Source organism: Phoenix dactylifera, chromosome 1, assembly GCF_009389715.1.
Source record: "Phoenix dactylifera cultivar Barhee BC4 chromosome 1, palm_55x_up_171113_PBpolish2nd_filt_p, whole genome shotgun sequence".
In the NCBI taxonomy this organism is placed as follows: Eukaryota; Viridiplantae; Streptophyta; class Magnoliopsida; order Arecales; family Arecaceae; genus Phoenix; species Phoenix dactylifera.
The window spans coordinates 33,766,345-33,781,955 of NC_052392.1; the positions used below are offsets into that span (position 1 = coordinate 33,766,345).

At 39.6% G+C, this 15,611-nt stretch overlaps 1 protein-coding gene across 3 annotated transcripts; it reads left to right on the forward strand.

The window, feature by feature from the left end:
* The first annotated feature begins 4,743 nt into the window (after positions 1–4,743).
* Positions 4,744–13,101, forward strand: LOC103710947. Of its 3 annotated transcripts, none has more exons than XM_026806183.2 (3): positions 4,744–5,012; positions 5,097–5,225; positions 12,852–13,101. In XM_026806183.2, the coding sequence occupies exons 1-2, from the start codon at positions 4,865–4,867 to the stop codon at positions 5,219–5,221; spliced, it is 273 nt and encodes a 90-aa protein (XP_026661984.1). In that variant the 5' UTR covers positions 4,744–4,864; the 3' UTR covers positions 5,222–5,225; positions 12,852–13,101. The 3 variants fall into 3 exon arrangements, with proteins under 3 accessions (XP_026661984.1, XP_038988397.1, XP_008795101.1); XM_039132469.1 differs by lacking the exon at positions 12,852–13,101 and adding an exon at positions 9,916–9,934; XM_008796879.4 differs by lacking the exon at positions 12,852–13,101 and having other exon boundaries at positions 5,097–5,657.
* The last annotated feature ends 2,510 nt before the right edge of the window (positions 13,102–15,611 follow it).

A 15,611-nucleotide genomic window follows, 5' to 3' on the forward strand; every position in this document is an offset into this window, starting at 1 on the left:
TGTTTGTTTATTGTTTTGCTGTGATGCTTTGGGTTTAGGTTCGGGAGAAATAAACGGCTGTCCGAGCCTAGCGGGGCTCAGGCTCGGGTGACAGCTCGACGGAGTTTTTTTGGGGCGACGAGGACCACGTGATCACCGGCCCCTCAGGTCTACCGACACGTCATCCAGGTGTTGGGAAGAGAGGGAGCTTTTCTCGGTTGGAGTCGGCAGGTTCCGGTGACGCCGCCGGCTCGCTTCCTTTGTCGTGTCGTGTCATTTTCTAGGTGAGATATTATTCAATGCATGACATGGCGATATACCTAATTTCATATGAGGGGGTGGGCCCGGGGCTACCAACGGTCGCCTGGCTCCGCCTTTAATCTTCTTTCACACGTGACATGCACGTGGAAAAGGTAATGGGAAATGGATGGGACTGAGGCAGCTTGGATTTTTGTTTGCTTGTAGTTCCTCTTTTTTATGAGGTGGGTCTCATGTGTTTGGTTAACTTTGGTTCTACCACTATTTGGATCTGACTGCTGCATTGCATTGTTACGAACTTTCAAGCCATGACCAAATCCATTGGAATCACTTTGTTTGCATTTCCATTTCCTTTCCTTCACTTCTAAGCCAGCCAAACAAGAGCCCCATTGTGGTGAATGCGTATCATCATTTACAGGCTAAGTGTTTGAAGAACACATGGGGTGCAGCTTAGAAACACTTTCCAAGTATGGAGAGATTGCAAGGGTGGATGTGGTTCTTCCTCTAATCATGACCACCATTTTATTATCACTGCTGCAGGCTACTTCACCGAGCGAGCTAAAGCAATAATTCCAATCGTCAAGGTCCTATGCAGGAGTTGATTACGTCCACTTACAGATTCTTGAGCATTCTTCAAGAATAAGCTGCTCGTATGATTGATAGCTCCTACTATGTAATAATAAATTTCACAAGGTGCTTTTTAACATAGCAAATTTCACAAGTGCTCCAAAAACAGCTACTGTGTCATGCTAATAGTACAGAAAATTGGTGACAAAGGAGGACCAAGTGTTCTAAGGATTGAGGTTGGCTTGTATGATGTCTGTGGCCCTTGAAGTTGAAAGGGTCCCCATGCGAGAGTTGATTATATCTACTTAGAGAATAATAAGCTGCTCGTACAATCGATAGCTCCTACTATAACATAAGCTGTCGTTGCAGAAGGCAGCTAAAAAGTACTCTGAACGTAGCAAAGTCCATAAGTGCTCGAAAACAGCTACTGCAGCATGCTAGTAATACCGAAAATTGCTGCCTAAGGAGTACGAAGTGTTTGAAGGATTGAGGTTGGCTTGTCTTATGTATGTGGTCCTTGCAGTTGAAAGGGTCCAATGCAGAAGTTGCTTATATCCACATAACTTAGAGATTCTCAAGCGTCCTTCAAGAATAAGCTGCTCGTATGATTGATAGTTCTTACATTTAAGGTAAGCTGTGGCTGTAGAAGGCAGCTAAAAGTGCTTTTAACATATTAAATTTCATAAGTGCTAGAAAACAGCTATTGTGTCACATGCAGATAGTATAGAAAATTGGTGACAAAGTAGTATGGTGTAACAACCCAGGATTTCATCCAAAATGGCTAGCCGGAAGGTATTATTTGAATTCTTTGATCCTGTATAAGTACCCAAGATCTACCCAGCGAATAATCGATGTAGGACTAAACACACACCCACACGAGTCCTCACATAGTTCCCCCGTTCAAGCCCTAACGTCCTCATCAGGCTAAGGGTTCAAATCCATTCAAATCTATTCATAAATACCATGATCGGCCCGTGGTCAGTTCCAATAGATCTGTGCTGCAGTGTCTTCTAGTTCACATATGTTATGGCCCGGGTCCGCTCTGATACCATTTGTAAAAACCCATGACCTCACCCAAAATGGCTAACCGGAAGGTATTATTCGGGTTCCTTAATCCTGTATAAGTACCCAAGATCTACCCAGCGAATAACCGATGTGGGACTAAATACACGCCCACACGAGTTCTCACAAAGTGTTCTAAGGATTGAGGTTATCTTGTCTCGAACTTGATTAAGTATAATTTCCAATAAACCAACATATGCCTATTTTAAGATGCTTGATCTAGTTCAAATTCAAGCTAACCCTTTGTTTGATGTTAGGGATTTTAATTTCTTCAAGCTTGGTTTGAAAATAATTTTGAGCATAAAATTTGAGATTAAACTTGATTTGTTTGTAAGTTGTTCAAGCTTGATTGAGCATAAGTAGCTTAGTTAAATTATTATTGCTTCTAAAAGTGCAGGTGATGGAAGTTTTAAAGAGAAAAAACTAATTTTCCATGTATGTTCTTTGCCAACTTCATAACTCATACCTATGCCGATGCCACCAAGATGATGCATCTTATTTATGAGATTTTGTAGAAGACTTCCTGACCTCAAGTCAATTTTGTACATAACAATAAGAATGCTAACACTAAATCTATAGAGTTTGTTGTTTAAAACTAATTCTCCAAGAAAAATGGACTAGATTTGAAAGCTAAAAGCTAGTATGAATGCAAGATCTTTTGTTCCAAAAGCACCATGAGGAGGGCCAAAAAAATAAAAAGGACTTGGAAGTCCCTATGAAGGTTTAATGCTTAAGTTGTCATACATCTTTATAAGATGTTTCACATGTTGATAATTGCCGCTAGCTAGGAGCCAACAATGTTGGAGGAAAATGATTTAAATATTGTTATGTTGTTATTTTTATTATTTTAGAATAATGTTATAAAAGAATAATTTATTAAAATAAATTTAAAAGATTGAAAAGATCTTGTTTGAATTGAGGCGTGTGATGTACATTGTCCTACGAACATGATTCACCCTCCTACGAGTAGATCTACGACAATCTTTTTATCAAAGTATAACAGCTCGGCTCAACTCGTTCATTTTCTAATAAGTACGATTGCTAGAAGGTTTGATTCGAATGACTTCTTTTAGTTGCACAGAAAAGGAAGAAGAAAATGAAAACTTGGAAAAGTGTACTTTAGAAAAGCAGTGTCTTGGTCTTGAAAGCAGTGTGCTATAAGAGACACCATCAGATGAAGAAAGAGTAGATGCGATGTGTTTAGATATATTCTAAAGCGTTGGACTCAGAGTCTATTCTGGGTGATGGAGGAAATGCGATGGTTCTAAAGATACTTGATGTCTTGGAAATAAAGTATTTTTTCGAAAATCAATGTTATATTTTGAAGAGCTGAAATTCTTCAAAAAGATGTATACGGCAAAAAATATTTTAAAATATTTAAACTAACTAAAATTTTGGGGACAAAGTTTATTTTTACCTTCTCGAGCCAGAGAGTATCTGGAGTATCTTTATGAGGGCCAGGTATGGTATACAGACTATGTGTCAAACTTTCATGTTGGGCGGCACACCTCATTCATCTGGAGGGAGATGTATGCTCGTGCCCTGTTGGTGCTACCTAACATTAGATAGTTTGTTGGACATGGCTATATGATGGTTGACAGGTGGATGAAGAAGCAGCCACTTTGTCTGTGGCCTACCATGGTCGACCTGGAGAGCATGGTTGGCCTCAAGGTCTGTAAACTGTTCATCTCAGGGGAGAGAAAGTGGAATGAGGTTGCTATTCGGCGAATCTTCGGGGTTTAGTTGGCTGAGAGAGTCTTAGCTCTACTGATTCCCACTTGGGGGGCTACGGATAGGAGGTTTTGGAGATCGACCATCAGGTCGAAGGTGAGAGCTAGTGACCTATGTGACTTGTGGTGGTTCGACAGATGGATGGAGGTTGGATCTAAAGGCTTCGTATTCAACCCCGTGTTGCTCTATTTATTTGGAAGGTAGCATGGGGTTGTCTACCAACCAGAGGTGTGTTGGCCAGATCGGGGTTGAGGCTCAATCCTGCATGTGATGGATGTCCAGAAGTCGAGGAGTCTATTGCCCACGTTCTACTTGGATATTCGAGGGCGACTCAGGTTTGGAGTGGGATCGGGCTGTCTCGAGCTTTTTGCAGTACACGTCCTCGATTGAATCCTTCCTTGGCTGCCTGAAAGGGTTTACGAGGAGCCTTGCTACTATTGCGTGGGGTGTCGGTTATGCTTACGTAACCTACCACATTTGGTTGGACAGAAACGCCCGAGTCTTCGAAAATAGAAGGCATCATCCGAAGACCGTGGCTGACAGGGCTCTACTACATGCTGCTGAAATCACCTAGCCTCATTTTTGTGCTGTACATAGGATGGCAAGGGACATTTGAGACTCCCGCTTAGCTGTTACAATAACTTTAGTGGTTCTTATATCCTGAAAGCCCCCATCTCTGAGCTTTTTTGAGGTGAACTTCGACGGCAGTGTGATCATGGGTTATGACTCCAGACTTGTCGCAGTTGGGAGCTGCCTAGGAAGGCCTTATGTGAGGCTCGTTTTAAGAGCGGATAGTATCCACCTTAAAGAAGAATCGGGTATAGTTATCGAGTGGATCCGAGGCCAGTACAGGACCGGCGGTGGGCATCCGTTATTGCAGGATATCCCCAGGTTGACAATGGATTGTGGCGCATTTTGGGCCGCTGATGTCTATTGGGAGGTGAACAAAGTTGCTGACTGGATCGCCTCCTTTATTGCTCAGCACTTAGGTGGGGTCCTTCGGGAGGTGTGCCCTTCCTCTTTCTATCATTTTTTTTTTGATTTTTTTTAATATACTCAACAGTATAATTCATCCGTTAAATAAATAAATAAATAAATAAACAAATAAATAAACAAATAAACCGCTCGCCCAAATACAGTCTATTAACACGTGTAACAAACACCGACAGATTTCTTCCGTCTTCCCCTCTTCCGTCTCCTAAATCCTCACATCCGGGGCCGAAGAAGCAAAGAAACCGAAGCCAACTGAGAGCTCTCGGCCTCCGCCATGGTCTCCTCCGCCACGAGGGTTGCTCTCCGCGTCGCCGCCGTCGCGGCCATCCTCCTCCTCGCGTTCTACGTCGGCCGCCCCCTCTACTGGAAGCTCTCCGCCACCATCCACGAGATCCGCGAGAAGCGCCAGACCGTCAAAGAAGGTCCCCTTCTCCTCCAATCTCGATCACTCTGCCTTCTCTTCTTTCCTGGAATCTCAACAAAATGGCTGCTTTTTGGTGTTCCAGGGATCTCGCAGTTCGTTCTGGAGGCCCAGAAGACGGTGGGATGGGTCCACGACGAGTCCGACTCGGGATCCGACGTTAATCGGAAGGCTTCCGTATCTACCAGTCGCCGGTTTATTCGAAAATGATCAGGTTTTCCATCATCTGTAGCTAGCTGTTCTTCTTCTTGTTGTTGCCGTCGTAAATTATGCTTCTTTCCCTTTCCATCTTCTCCATTATGTGTTAATAGATCTGAAGGAAGTGATGTTGTTAGGTCCAAGATTAGTTCTTTCTGAGCATAGTCGGGTTGTCATTCTGTTAGAAATTGATATGGTCTTGTAGTTCTGTAATAATATTTAGAGCATCAGTTGGGTGTAGTAAGGAACCAATTGGAGCTTCTGTTGCTCTATAATGGATGTTAGATTTTGCTGAGTGTCTATGGTAGGATGATGTGCTTGTCCTGCATGGAATGCAGAATTTTCTTTCATTTCTGTAATAAGTGGGCCGATATTGTGTACTGGATTTTTGTATTGTTCTGAAGTTCTCAGTTATATAATATGAGCTTAATGTAATGGCGTTTTATGATTTTTTTTTCCAGTCTTAACTAGAAACATAAATGTGTTGGAAGTGTCTGTTAAATGCTTCATGTTCAGTTCTATTTTTGTGCCCTGCAGTATCTCCGCAAGGCCAAGCATCCAGGGACTCAGACTTTTCAAATTTAAACCTGATTCAATGCATATAGTGTCCAAGCATGCACCTCTAGTGCCACCTTAGGTGTGTGTGCTTGGGCTGCCTTATTCACAAGCCTTAGGCCTGAAAGTGCACTCAGGTGCCTGCCTCAAGTGGCCTGTTTGGGCTAACCAAGCTTAACTGGATTGCCTGGGGGCCTAATCTGCTTAATGTCAGCGCCTTGATGAATTTTTTCTTTCTTTATTTTGAAAGTCTTGATTCTTGTCTTTTTTTGTCTGCATTAGTCATTGGCTTATAAAAGAGTTTGGAATTCCTCAAATTTGAGTTGGTCTCCTTTGAATAGACTTTTACTTAAACTGGAAATGTTGTAAATCCATATAACTTACAACTTTTAGCTCAATTAAAAATATGTTATTTACGTTCATGGTTTACTACATGGTCCATGTGGTAGGCATCTGCCTGCGTAATACCTAAAAGCTGATTATGTTTAATTACATCATTTCTCGGTTTTGCTTTCAAACTTTTGAAAACTTTCCACCTCCGAGATCATATCAAGATGTTTTATCAGAAGCTCATCATTTTGGGTCATAATCTCAACCTCAACTCAACTCAACTAAATCTTAATCCCATACTAGTTGGGTTGGCTACATAAATCCTTTTTCTCTATTCCCCTCTGTTTAGGGCTACACTTTCTAAAAGATATAGAGGTATAAAGTCCTTAATTCCTTATTACTCATCCTATGTGATTTTTGGTTTACCTCTATCCCTCTTTTCTTCTATATATTTCAAATCACTCTGTCATACTACTGTTATCTCTCATCCTATGTTGTACACTTCTAGACCATCTACGTTGTCCTTCTTGCAAATTATCCTCAATTAATGTTACCTTTATCTTGTTTTTTATTCTATCTTTTTTGTATTACCATATATTTATCTCAACATTCTTATTTTGGTCACACTCATCTTGTGCGCATGTTGTTTTCTAGCTGCCCAACATACTGTATAAAGCATGATTGTTCGTTCTATAAAATTTTTACTTCAACTTTATAGGTATTCTATAATTGCATAATATCTCAGTTGCATTTTTTAATTTTATCCACCCTGCTTTAATGCTATGGACAACATCCTCTTCATATCGCAGCTGCATATGGTGTCCTAACATAAATTCCTAATAAATGTAAACTCTCCAAATACCTAGTCAACTTTTGACAGTGTTAGCTTGTTTAAAATCCATTAAAAAGGGGAAACTAAAGGCAGTTTACGTGAAAGAAATTCTAATTCCAAGTGATATCTGGTGCTTTTCCCCCCTTTTTAATAGCAATTCTACATGAAATTTCACCAAAATCCATGCGAGGGTTTGTATTGCAGTTATTATCTGGATAGCATCTATAAGAACAAAGTGGCATCTGGTATTCTGTAATGCGAATAGTTAAATATGCAAAAAGGCATCGTAGATTATCCACTAGAAACTGTATATATTTTTTGATATCATGGATAGGTCCGGGGATACCTGCTACCAACCCACTGCTTGAATAATCATATAGTGATCGTAGGGGGAAAATGGGGTTGCAAATTATCTGAAAAACTGGGATGATAGGAATACTTTAAAAGAAAGCTTAGCAAATGTCGAATGCCAATATCTTATGTTCTACATTGTCTACTTGATTCCTTGCTTGATCTAAAGTTTCAATTTTATGTATGTATTAGCTCAAATAATTAGGTTAGTGTTTTTGTAGATGAATTATCTATTGTGATTAACTAGATACAAGAAAATTTCAGTCAGGTCATTATGAATTTTAAATAGCCCAATTTTATTGATATGGTGAGAGTCTCGCTTACCTTCACTTATGTAGTTGTGGATCAACAGTGCTTATCTTGGTTATTTAATCAATCTTTATGGGACATAGGAATTGATACCATCTATGATAAAAGGAGTCTAGGGGAGCCGGCTGATTGTAACAACTGTGTTTCTGCCTGGGTCCCATTGGTGGAGGCAGGGCCTTCTCCAGTGGACTTAAATGAAGCTGATCCCTTGGGCTAACCTTATTGCAGTCTTTCCTATTCTGGTCGTTTCTAGCTCAAAGAGTTCGCTTGGAGGAAAAGCCAAGGTGACCTCTGTCAGAGAAAGTGATAAACCAAAGGGAAAGCAAATGTGGCATGGCAAAAGCTTGCAAGACTGGTTCTAAGGATGCTTTTATGCATGCCACTAAAGAGATCACATGCAAGAGATACATACATCGAATGATGAGCTGGCATACTTAAGAAAGAATGAATTGAGTGCCTTGGCAAAAAAAAATATGGCCTTCTCATATTGGGGGACTGTTGAAAATATGCTGGAGAAATTTGAAGGGAATGGAAAAGGACTATTTGGCAGGTAAGGCTTGTAAGATCAAAGCTATTCTCACCAGGTATCAAGGAGACCTCTGTCTGGGATCTTGCAAGGAGTGTTGGTAGCAGTCTAGGGTGTGTTGGTTTCTTTCCAGTGTCTAGTTTAATCTGTGATAGTTTGTTTGTGGTAGTTGTTCACTTCAAGTTTCTGGGGATTTATATGATGATTGCTGTTGGTTTAGAAGGGGTAGGACTAGAGTTGCATCTGGTGTACAACTTCAGTCGTCGTGATCAGGTTGATGTCTTCTTTTGGTGAGACTGAGGGGTTCATGGATCCATGTAACAGTGCAAGAGTCTAGGAAGTATTCTTTTGTAGGTGGTTGCTCTTCTAAGTCAAGGCTCTCCTTGCTATCGCGCACTTTCTTGGTTATCCATTTAATCCTCTATTGCATAAGTGGGAGAGATTTTTCAGTTTCTGGTGATGGTGAAGCCTTGGTAGGCCAGTTAAGAGAAAGGTAGTCAAGGACCGCATTAGGGTTAGCAAGTGCGATATACATGGTATTCTTGCATGAAAGCAAAGTTGAGGAGTTCTTGCGATTCTGTGGTGAAAGGGTTGTCAGATATTTCAATGGTGGATGACGGTGGATGCACTGGGTTCAACTGGAGTCTTTTTAACTTGTAAAGAAGCGGAGGTTATTCAAATGAAGGTTTCTAATGACCTTCTATTGATTGAATTCAGGATAGGTTTTCTAAAATTAAGTGATTAGTTAATGTTTATGGACCAAATGACAATCAGCTTCCACCACAAGGGTGTTCTTTTTGTTGGAGGCATGAGGAGACTGTCAAACATCTTTTCTTTTAAGTGTTTCTACCTACATCAGATCAACTGGAAATCACTCTGGCCATAGATCAGAAGTAAGAAGATTCCCATATGTAGTTGATTCATGGACAAACTGGAGATCCAAACAGATCAAATGGCATTAGGTTGGGCAATGGTAGTTGCCGGAGTTGTATGGGGCATTTGGTTGGAAAGAATTGCATGTCTTCAGTTGGAACAAGAAGAATTGTCTATTGAATCTTGCACAGGGTCAAGGTAGCGAGAAAAGAGTGGCTCTGGGCATCTAGTACTAAAGTATATGAAACAAGGTTCGCCGTCTCGGTACCGAACTCCGTATCGGTGCTACACTAGCATAGTATTGGTATGGATTTTTTTTAGTATACCGAGTGTCGGTACGCTACCCGTACCGGATACCGGTTTCGAACCGGTACGGTACGGGTATGCTCTGTATCGCCTGGTTCGGGCCGGTATGGCGTACCATACTATGAAAGATTGGTAGGGGGCCTTCAGAAACATGGCATGTTGTGGTCTGTTGTGATTGTTTCTCATGCAGCTCTGGCTTTGTTTTCCTTTTAATTATCTTAAACAAGTATTTATGAATTTAGACAATGAATTTATATGTTTATTATGGTTTTTTTTTTGAATTATTTTGAGCCAATTTGATCCAAAAAAAACCCTGATGGATCAATAAAATAGTTTTATATCTGACCTAGAGTGACCCGACGCGCATAAAAATGGGATGGGGTTGGGCTTAATTTTTTGATCCAATTTAAATATAGATTGGATTTGTGGTGTGCCAGTGCCTGATCCAACCCGATTCACTTGCAGTCCTATTTTTAAGACAGGATCTGATGGAGGTAAATGGACACAATCCTTTCTCTGCTGTAGCAAGTTTATCTCATTTATTTGTGTAACCTTCTCATCCTGAATTCAGTTGGTTAGACATGGGATAATAAAGACAAATAAATGTAGACCATATTTTCGCAGATGAAGAGATCAGGCTCCAAACTTGTGATGTGCTCATAGACCCCCTGACCAAGCCTGTGGTATAAGCCTTTATGCCTGTGCTATGATTTCTGGGCTGGAAGTTGTTGTCTGATTGGTCATCGCTAACTGTTTGCTGAGGCAGCTGCATGTATTAGTGATGATTGTAGATGTGTGCATCTTGTAACTGTATGCCTACGTGTACTGCTTATGTTGTGAGTTGTGCTGCAAACTTTTAGTGCCATATGACAATTCATCATTAAAGCCCTGCATGATTGTTCCGAAAAAAACTAATGATCTTCTACAATAACCAACTCAAGATTATCTGAATGATATTCTCTTGAAATTAAACTTGTGGATGAGTTTTAGAAATCAAAATCACTCGACTGGCATGTATCCTCGAAATTTTTAGGGAAATTTTTGGTTCTTCATTTGGCTTGATCGTTATTGTAGCATGTTATGGAAGTTGTATGTGGCTGCAATTCTGTTGTCAACCATGTACAGGTTTTAGTTTTTTTTTTTTTTATTTGCTTTTTTGAGAATTATGAGAATTGCGATGGAAATCTGTGATTTTTTTTTTCTTTTAAAGTTTGGTTGCTTACATGTTATTGTATTTGGGTTTTAAAATTTGAAGGATAATAATAATTAGTGCATGCAACACACTATAGTTTTAGATTACAATTTGCGGTCCCATGATATCTGCAACCTGGCAACATTTTTTCTATGGTCAGAAGGAGATTTTGACATGATCTATTTGAAAAGAGATCCTCAGAAATCAACCACACTTATCATTCATGCACTACCAATGCATGGAGATTAGCACCGCAACTCAAATGGATGGGGTCAGGCCGATACTTAATCTTAAGCCAATCAAACTTTTGTGTAACAACCCTAATCCAACCTGAACTTGAACTGAATTTGGGTTAGGTTGGATCGGGTTGTCCAACTCGGGTTACATGAAATTACATTTGGATATTTGGGCTCGGTTGTGCAGTATCAACTGGTTGATTTAATAACTATTGGCATGAAGATATGAAATTCATGTAATATATAAATAAATAGATAATTATCGGCATGCATGCTGAACCATATAATTAATGTATGATCTAAAGGGATGCATATTTGGTGAGCAAGGTCTAAGTTGACATATTCTAGTAATGCATCTAGTATGTACCATCTATCTTTAGATCAACTAGAATAGAATTTCAGTTGAGGATTCTCTTACTAATTGGATTAAGAAATATTTAGATTTGATTGGAGAAGAGACCAGGCCAAGAAATTAGCCTGAATACAAGAATTAGGTAGAATTAGGTCAAGCAAGACTTGATTCATGTTGACCACTACCACTTGGGTAGAACCCAAGTGGGAGCTGGCCAACCTAGGCTAGCATCCATGCCTAAAGAAATACCACTAGAGGTATTTTTCTAGAGAAAGGGGGTGGCCATTCGGAAGTGGCCGGTGTCTCTCTCCTGCCTTTTTGGGACTCAAAGTCCAAAGTAGATTCTAGAGGGAGGGGGCAATCAAGAAAGAAAGTTGTCACCTCCTCTCCCTTATCTTTCTTTGGTGAAATTCTAGTAGGATTGAAAAAAAAGGGGCACCATCCTCTATAAAGAGGGCATTATGTTTTCAATGAGTAGTTGAAAATAAATTTACAAATAATTATGTGATTCTCAAACGACTAGCACTGTACTTCTGACCTTGTTTTAATGGTTTCTTGAATGTAGCAGCTAGTTTGCAACTGGATGCTGGCAGAAAGCAAACAACAGTGAGAAAATAATATTACCAGCTAAGATATGCAATTTCCTGAGTGGTACATTTTGTCCACCAGCAATAGAAATGAATCCAAGAAATCTATTTTAGATCTCAGAATGAAAGAGTAGTGGTCTAAATAAAGATTTTGATTACAAAATACCCCTGCTCGTGACATTTCCACCAGATGGAGCGTGGGACTGAAACGGAGACATTTTTGTTCTTGAACCAGCAGTAGCAGCTTTACCTATGGTAGCCAAATGAATTTGCCACATTATTTGCTCTTGGGGGCATTGGTTAACTTGTCCAGACTGAAGGTTTGCAGTACAATGACCATTGTAGAGCTCGCTTCTTATGGTGAAGGTTATAAATTTTTGAAGCACCGTGATCTCTAGTAGAGATCTCAAATTTGTTTGGTCATAGCAAGGATTGCCAAACCGGTACCGGATGCCGTACCGGTCGACGTCCGGTCCAGTTCGGTATTGGTTTGAACCGGATGGAACCGTCCAGTTTCGTTCGATTCTGTCTAGTACTAGCCCGGCCCCGACCCGGTCAGAGACCGGGTCGGCTCGGTTTGGCCCGAACCGGGCAGTACGACTCAGTTCGGCAATTCTTGAGTCATAGGAAAGCTTCATGAACACTGTCATTGTGCTAAAAGATCATAAACACAAGATCATGAAGTTATTTCTGCCATGAAAAATGATCAGATGAGATTGGGGTTTTCATCATCCAGTCCATGTCCAGAGTTGCCATTAGGCTGCAGACTGCAGTCCATGTCATGATTCATGCAAAAGTTATCAGTGATTGAGGCTCTCTTGCATAGCAAGAAGAATTACATAAGGTATAACAGACTTGTGAATCCCAGGCTGTTAGACATACCATCTCAGCCGCTTGCAGTACCAGGCACAGAGTTAACCTCGGAGCAAGGCGCAGCACCTTAATGAATTGAACCCCGACCTCTCACCCAAAAGAACCAGACATTATACCATCTTGAGCAGATGCTTGGTGGTAGGTACAATGAACTTGTTACTTATGACATTATAGGTGAAGATCAAAGCTAATTTCATGGAACTGTTCAGGTGTAGCTAGTATGCATGTATGCGGTCTGTCTGTTTGGCCGAGGCTCTCTTCTTTACTGCCCCCATCTTTTGCTAAACAGTTTTTCCATTTGTTATTTTGCGTTTTTCCAGGTTAACCTCCAGAATTATATTTCCATGAAGAATTTGAGGTTATGCCATTATTCTGTTGTGGTGAAATATACCCCTTCAGAACATCTTCCTGGAGTTGGATTTTGGTATGGTTGATCAATTTGCATTTGTTGTATTAATTTTATCTTTTCAAAGGTGGTAAGTATTAACTTACTGTTATATGCCCTCTTTGATAGTATCTTTTAACTTCAATTCCATGTTATAACAAACATTTAAATATCATTAATCATCATTTCTTTGCTCTTCACCGAGTCTGCTAAATTGATTTTTTATGTTGGTGAGAACGACTGTAGCCTGTATCCAGTGGACCATGGAACTGAATCTATTGGCTGTTGGTCGGATTAAGAACCACACTCAATGTAAGGATCTGCCAATCTAATTGTCAGGGCTTGATATCTGTGGCTGAATCAAGTGAGATGAGGAGTTGGTTTGTGCTAATGGTAAGGGCTGAGATTTGGTTTCGTAAAGCTCGCTTATGTTTGTTCCTTTAATGGGCAAAACAAAGAGTTGGCTAAGGGCTTAGGTATTAGGCGGTCGATGATAAGTATTAAGGCTCCTTTGAGAGAGTTTTTAGAGGGCCAAAAAGCACTTTCTGGTCTCCAAAAGTACTTTTGACTGAAATAGGGGTGTTTGATAAAAATTTCGAAAAGTTGTTTTAGCTTTTTCAGAAAGCTAAAAACAACCTTTTGGAAGGAGCTCCATGTTGGAGCTTTTCGAAAAAGCACTTTTAGCCCGATCGAAAAGCTATTTTTTTAATCAAAATATCGGTAATAAAATATAATAATTATACAAAATGTCCTTTAATACTTATTTAACCAATTTTATTACCTAGCTAGAAAATTTGTTATATTATAAATAATTTATGCTAATAATTATAATATTTTATATTTTTATTATTGTATTATATTTGATGTTCTTTCTTTCAATTGATACTCAAGCAAAACATATATATAGGATTTTGGATGTGAGTGGTGAACAAATGAGAAATGTCTTGATTTTTTTTGTTATTGGTTCCATCAATCCATGTGAAAGAACCTCTCTCCTAGTAGAAGCTCAATATGGCAAGCTCTCTAACTCTCTCTCTCTCATGCACACATGCGCGCGCACATACACACATACACAAACATGCATGCACGCACGCACAACATACCGTGCTGATCTTTGATATGTCAATTGTAGCATGGAAGTTGCTTCTTACCACCCAATTGTCTAACTGGACCAAGCATGTAATTTAGTTAGAACCTGCAATAAATTATTCATATTATTCGTTCTGCTAGGTATGCGAAATTAAATTATTAACTAATCATGAAAACCATTATGTTGGATATATACTAAAATTAATGAACCAGCAAAAGTTCCTCCAACTCGCCCAACAAATTCCCTGCGCGAATTCCAGGCAGCACAAATTCTCACTCTGCATGACCAGAAAGTACAAATCTTCAATTTAAAATACGCATGACGCATCCACTAAGACTGATAGGATTCTTGGCTAACATTACATCTTTCATCAAGCCCAAAAAAAAAAATTCGAGCACTGAGAGAATTCATCAAATTAATCAGTGAACCACTTCACCAGCACAAAGAAACATTATTTTATCCAGACCGGTGCCAAATGCTTGCTTTGCGACGCCAATGGCGTCACCAACATGGATGGAGCCATTCCTTGTCGTGAGCACCTATTCACGAGTGCGTTAAACTTTTCCATGGGGGAATTAAAAGCTCACCATCTTTGAGAGCCTCCTCTCCTTTTAGTAGGGGGATCCTCGAGGTAAGTACCTGAGATTCGCTTTCAATGGAGTATTGGCAGGACACCTGTCTAAAGGAAGTAACCACACGGGTGGGTAGACCCCGGCATGAAAATTAGATGTGATAGAGGAGGGACCATCTTAACGTGAAGCTCTTGTTTAAAGGCAACAAGAAATGGAAAAGAAAGATGGAATCATCTCATTGGGCTTTGATCAGTTCCTACCCGGTTGGTTGCTGAAGGCAAAAAGGAATAGTTTGACGGTTGAAAGAATCCCTCCCCTTAGGCTTTGTAGCAGAGATTAAATTATCTCACTCATATGAAGACCAATGATGACAGAGGACCATCTTTCTGTACTTGATTGATGAAATGATGAGCAAATAGTGTTGTGCCTCGAACGAGAGTAACGGACGCTGCATACCTATATAACAGATCATATAGGTATGCAAGGCTACAGATCATATCGAAATAATAATAATTTCTAAAAAATTATTTAATCAAGTACTTATCCAAATAACTCTTATAAGAGTTTCAAAATGATATAAGTCAATATAGGCTAACTACTAGTATTAATCAAATAAAATGTTTTAACTAGACTGACTAAAACTTCAATGATTGAAAGTATCTTTAAAAAAAAACTAGCATACTCTCAAAGTTCTGAGCAAGCATGCATTCGGATCTGAAAAATAGGAAAAACATAATAATGACTTACATTAGCCTAGTAAACAATATAATACCCCAAAGTGAGGTAAAAGCATGCCAAATAATTAGTTAAAAGCACAAAATATTAACTGAAAAATAAATTATTTCTCGAATAATATATATTTCTTTTTGAAGTATACTATTGTTTTCATAAAGAAATACCATAAACCAGATATCAGACTATAGCCATGTAACCCAATAGCATGGATCAGGATGCACAAAATGCCAAATACCACTATTATTAACCACCAATGTTACGGTGTCCAAAATACTACTATTTTAGTCACTAGTGGTGT

Excerpts from the sequence above, each read along its gene's own strand:
- LOC103710947 (XM_026806183.2), top strand. The coding sequence starts at position 4,865 with ATGGTCTCCTCCGCCACGAGGGTTGCTCTCCGCGTCGCCGCCGTCGCG. Across the intron at positions 5,013-5,096 it reads GCGCCAGACCGTCAAAGAAG|GGATCTCGCAGTTCGTTCTG; the intron begins GTCCCCTTCTCC and ends TTGGTGTTCCAG.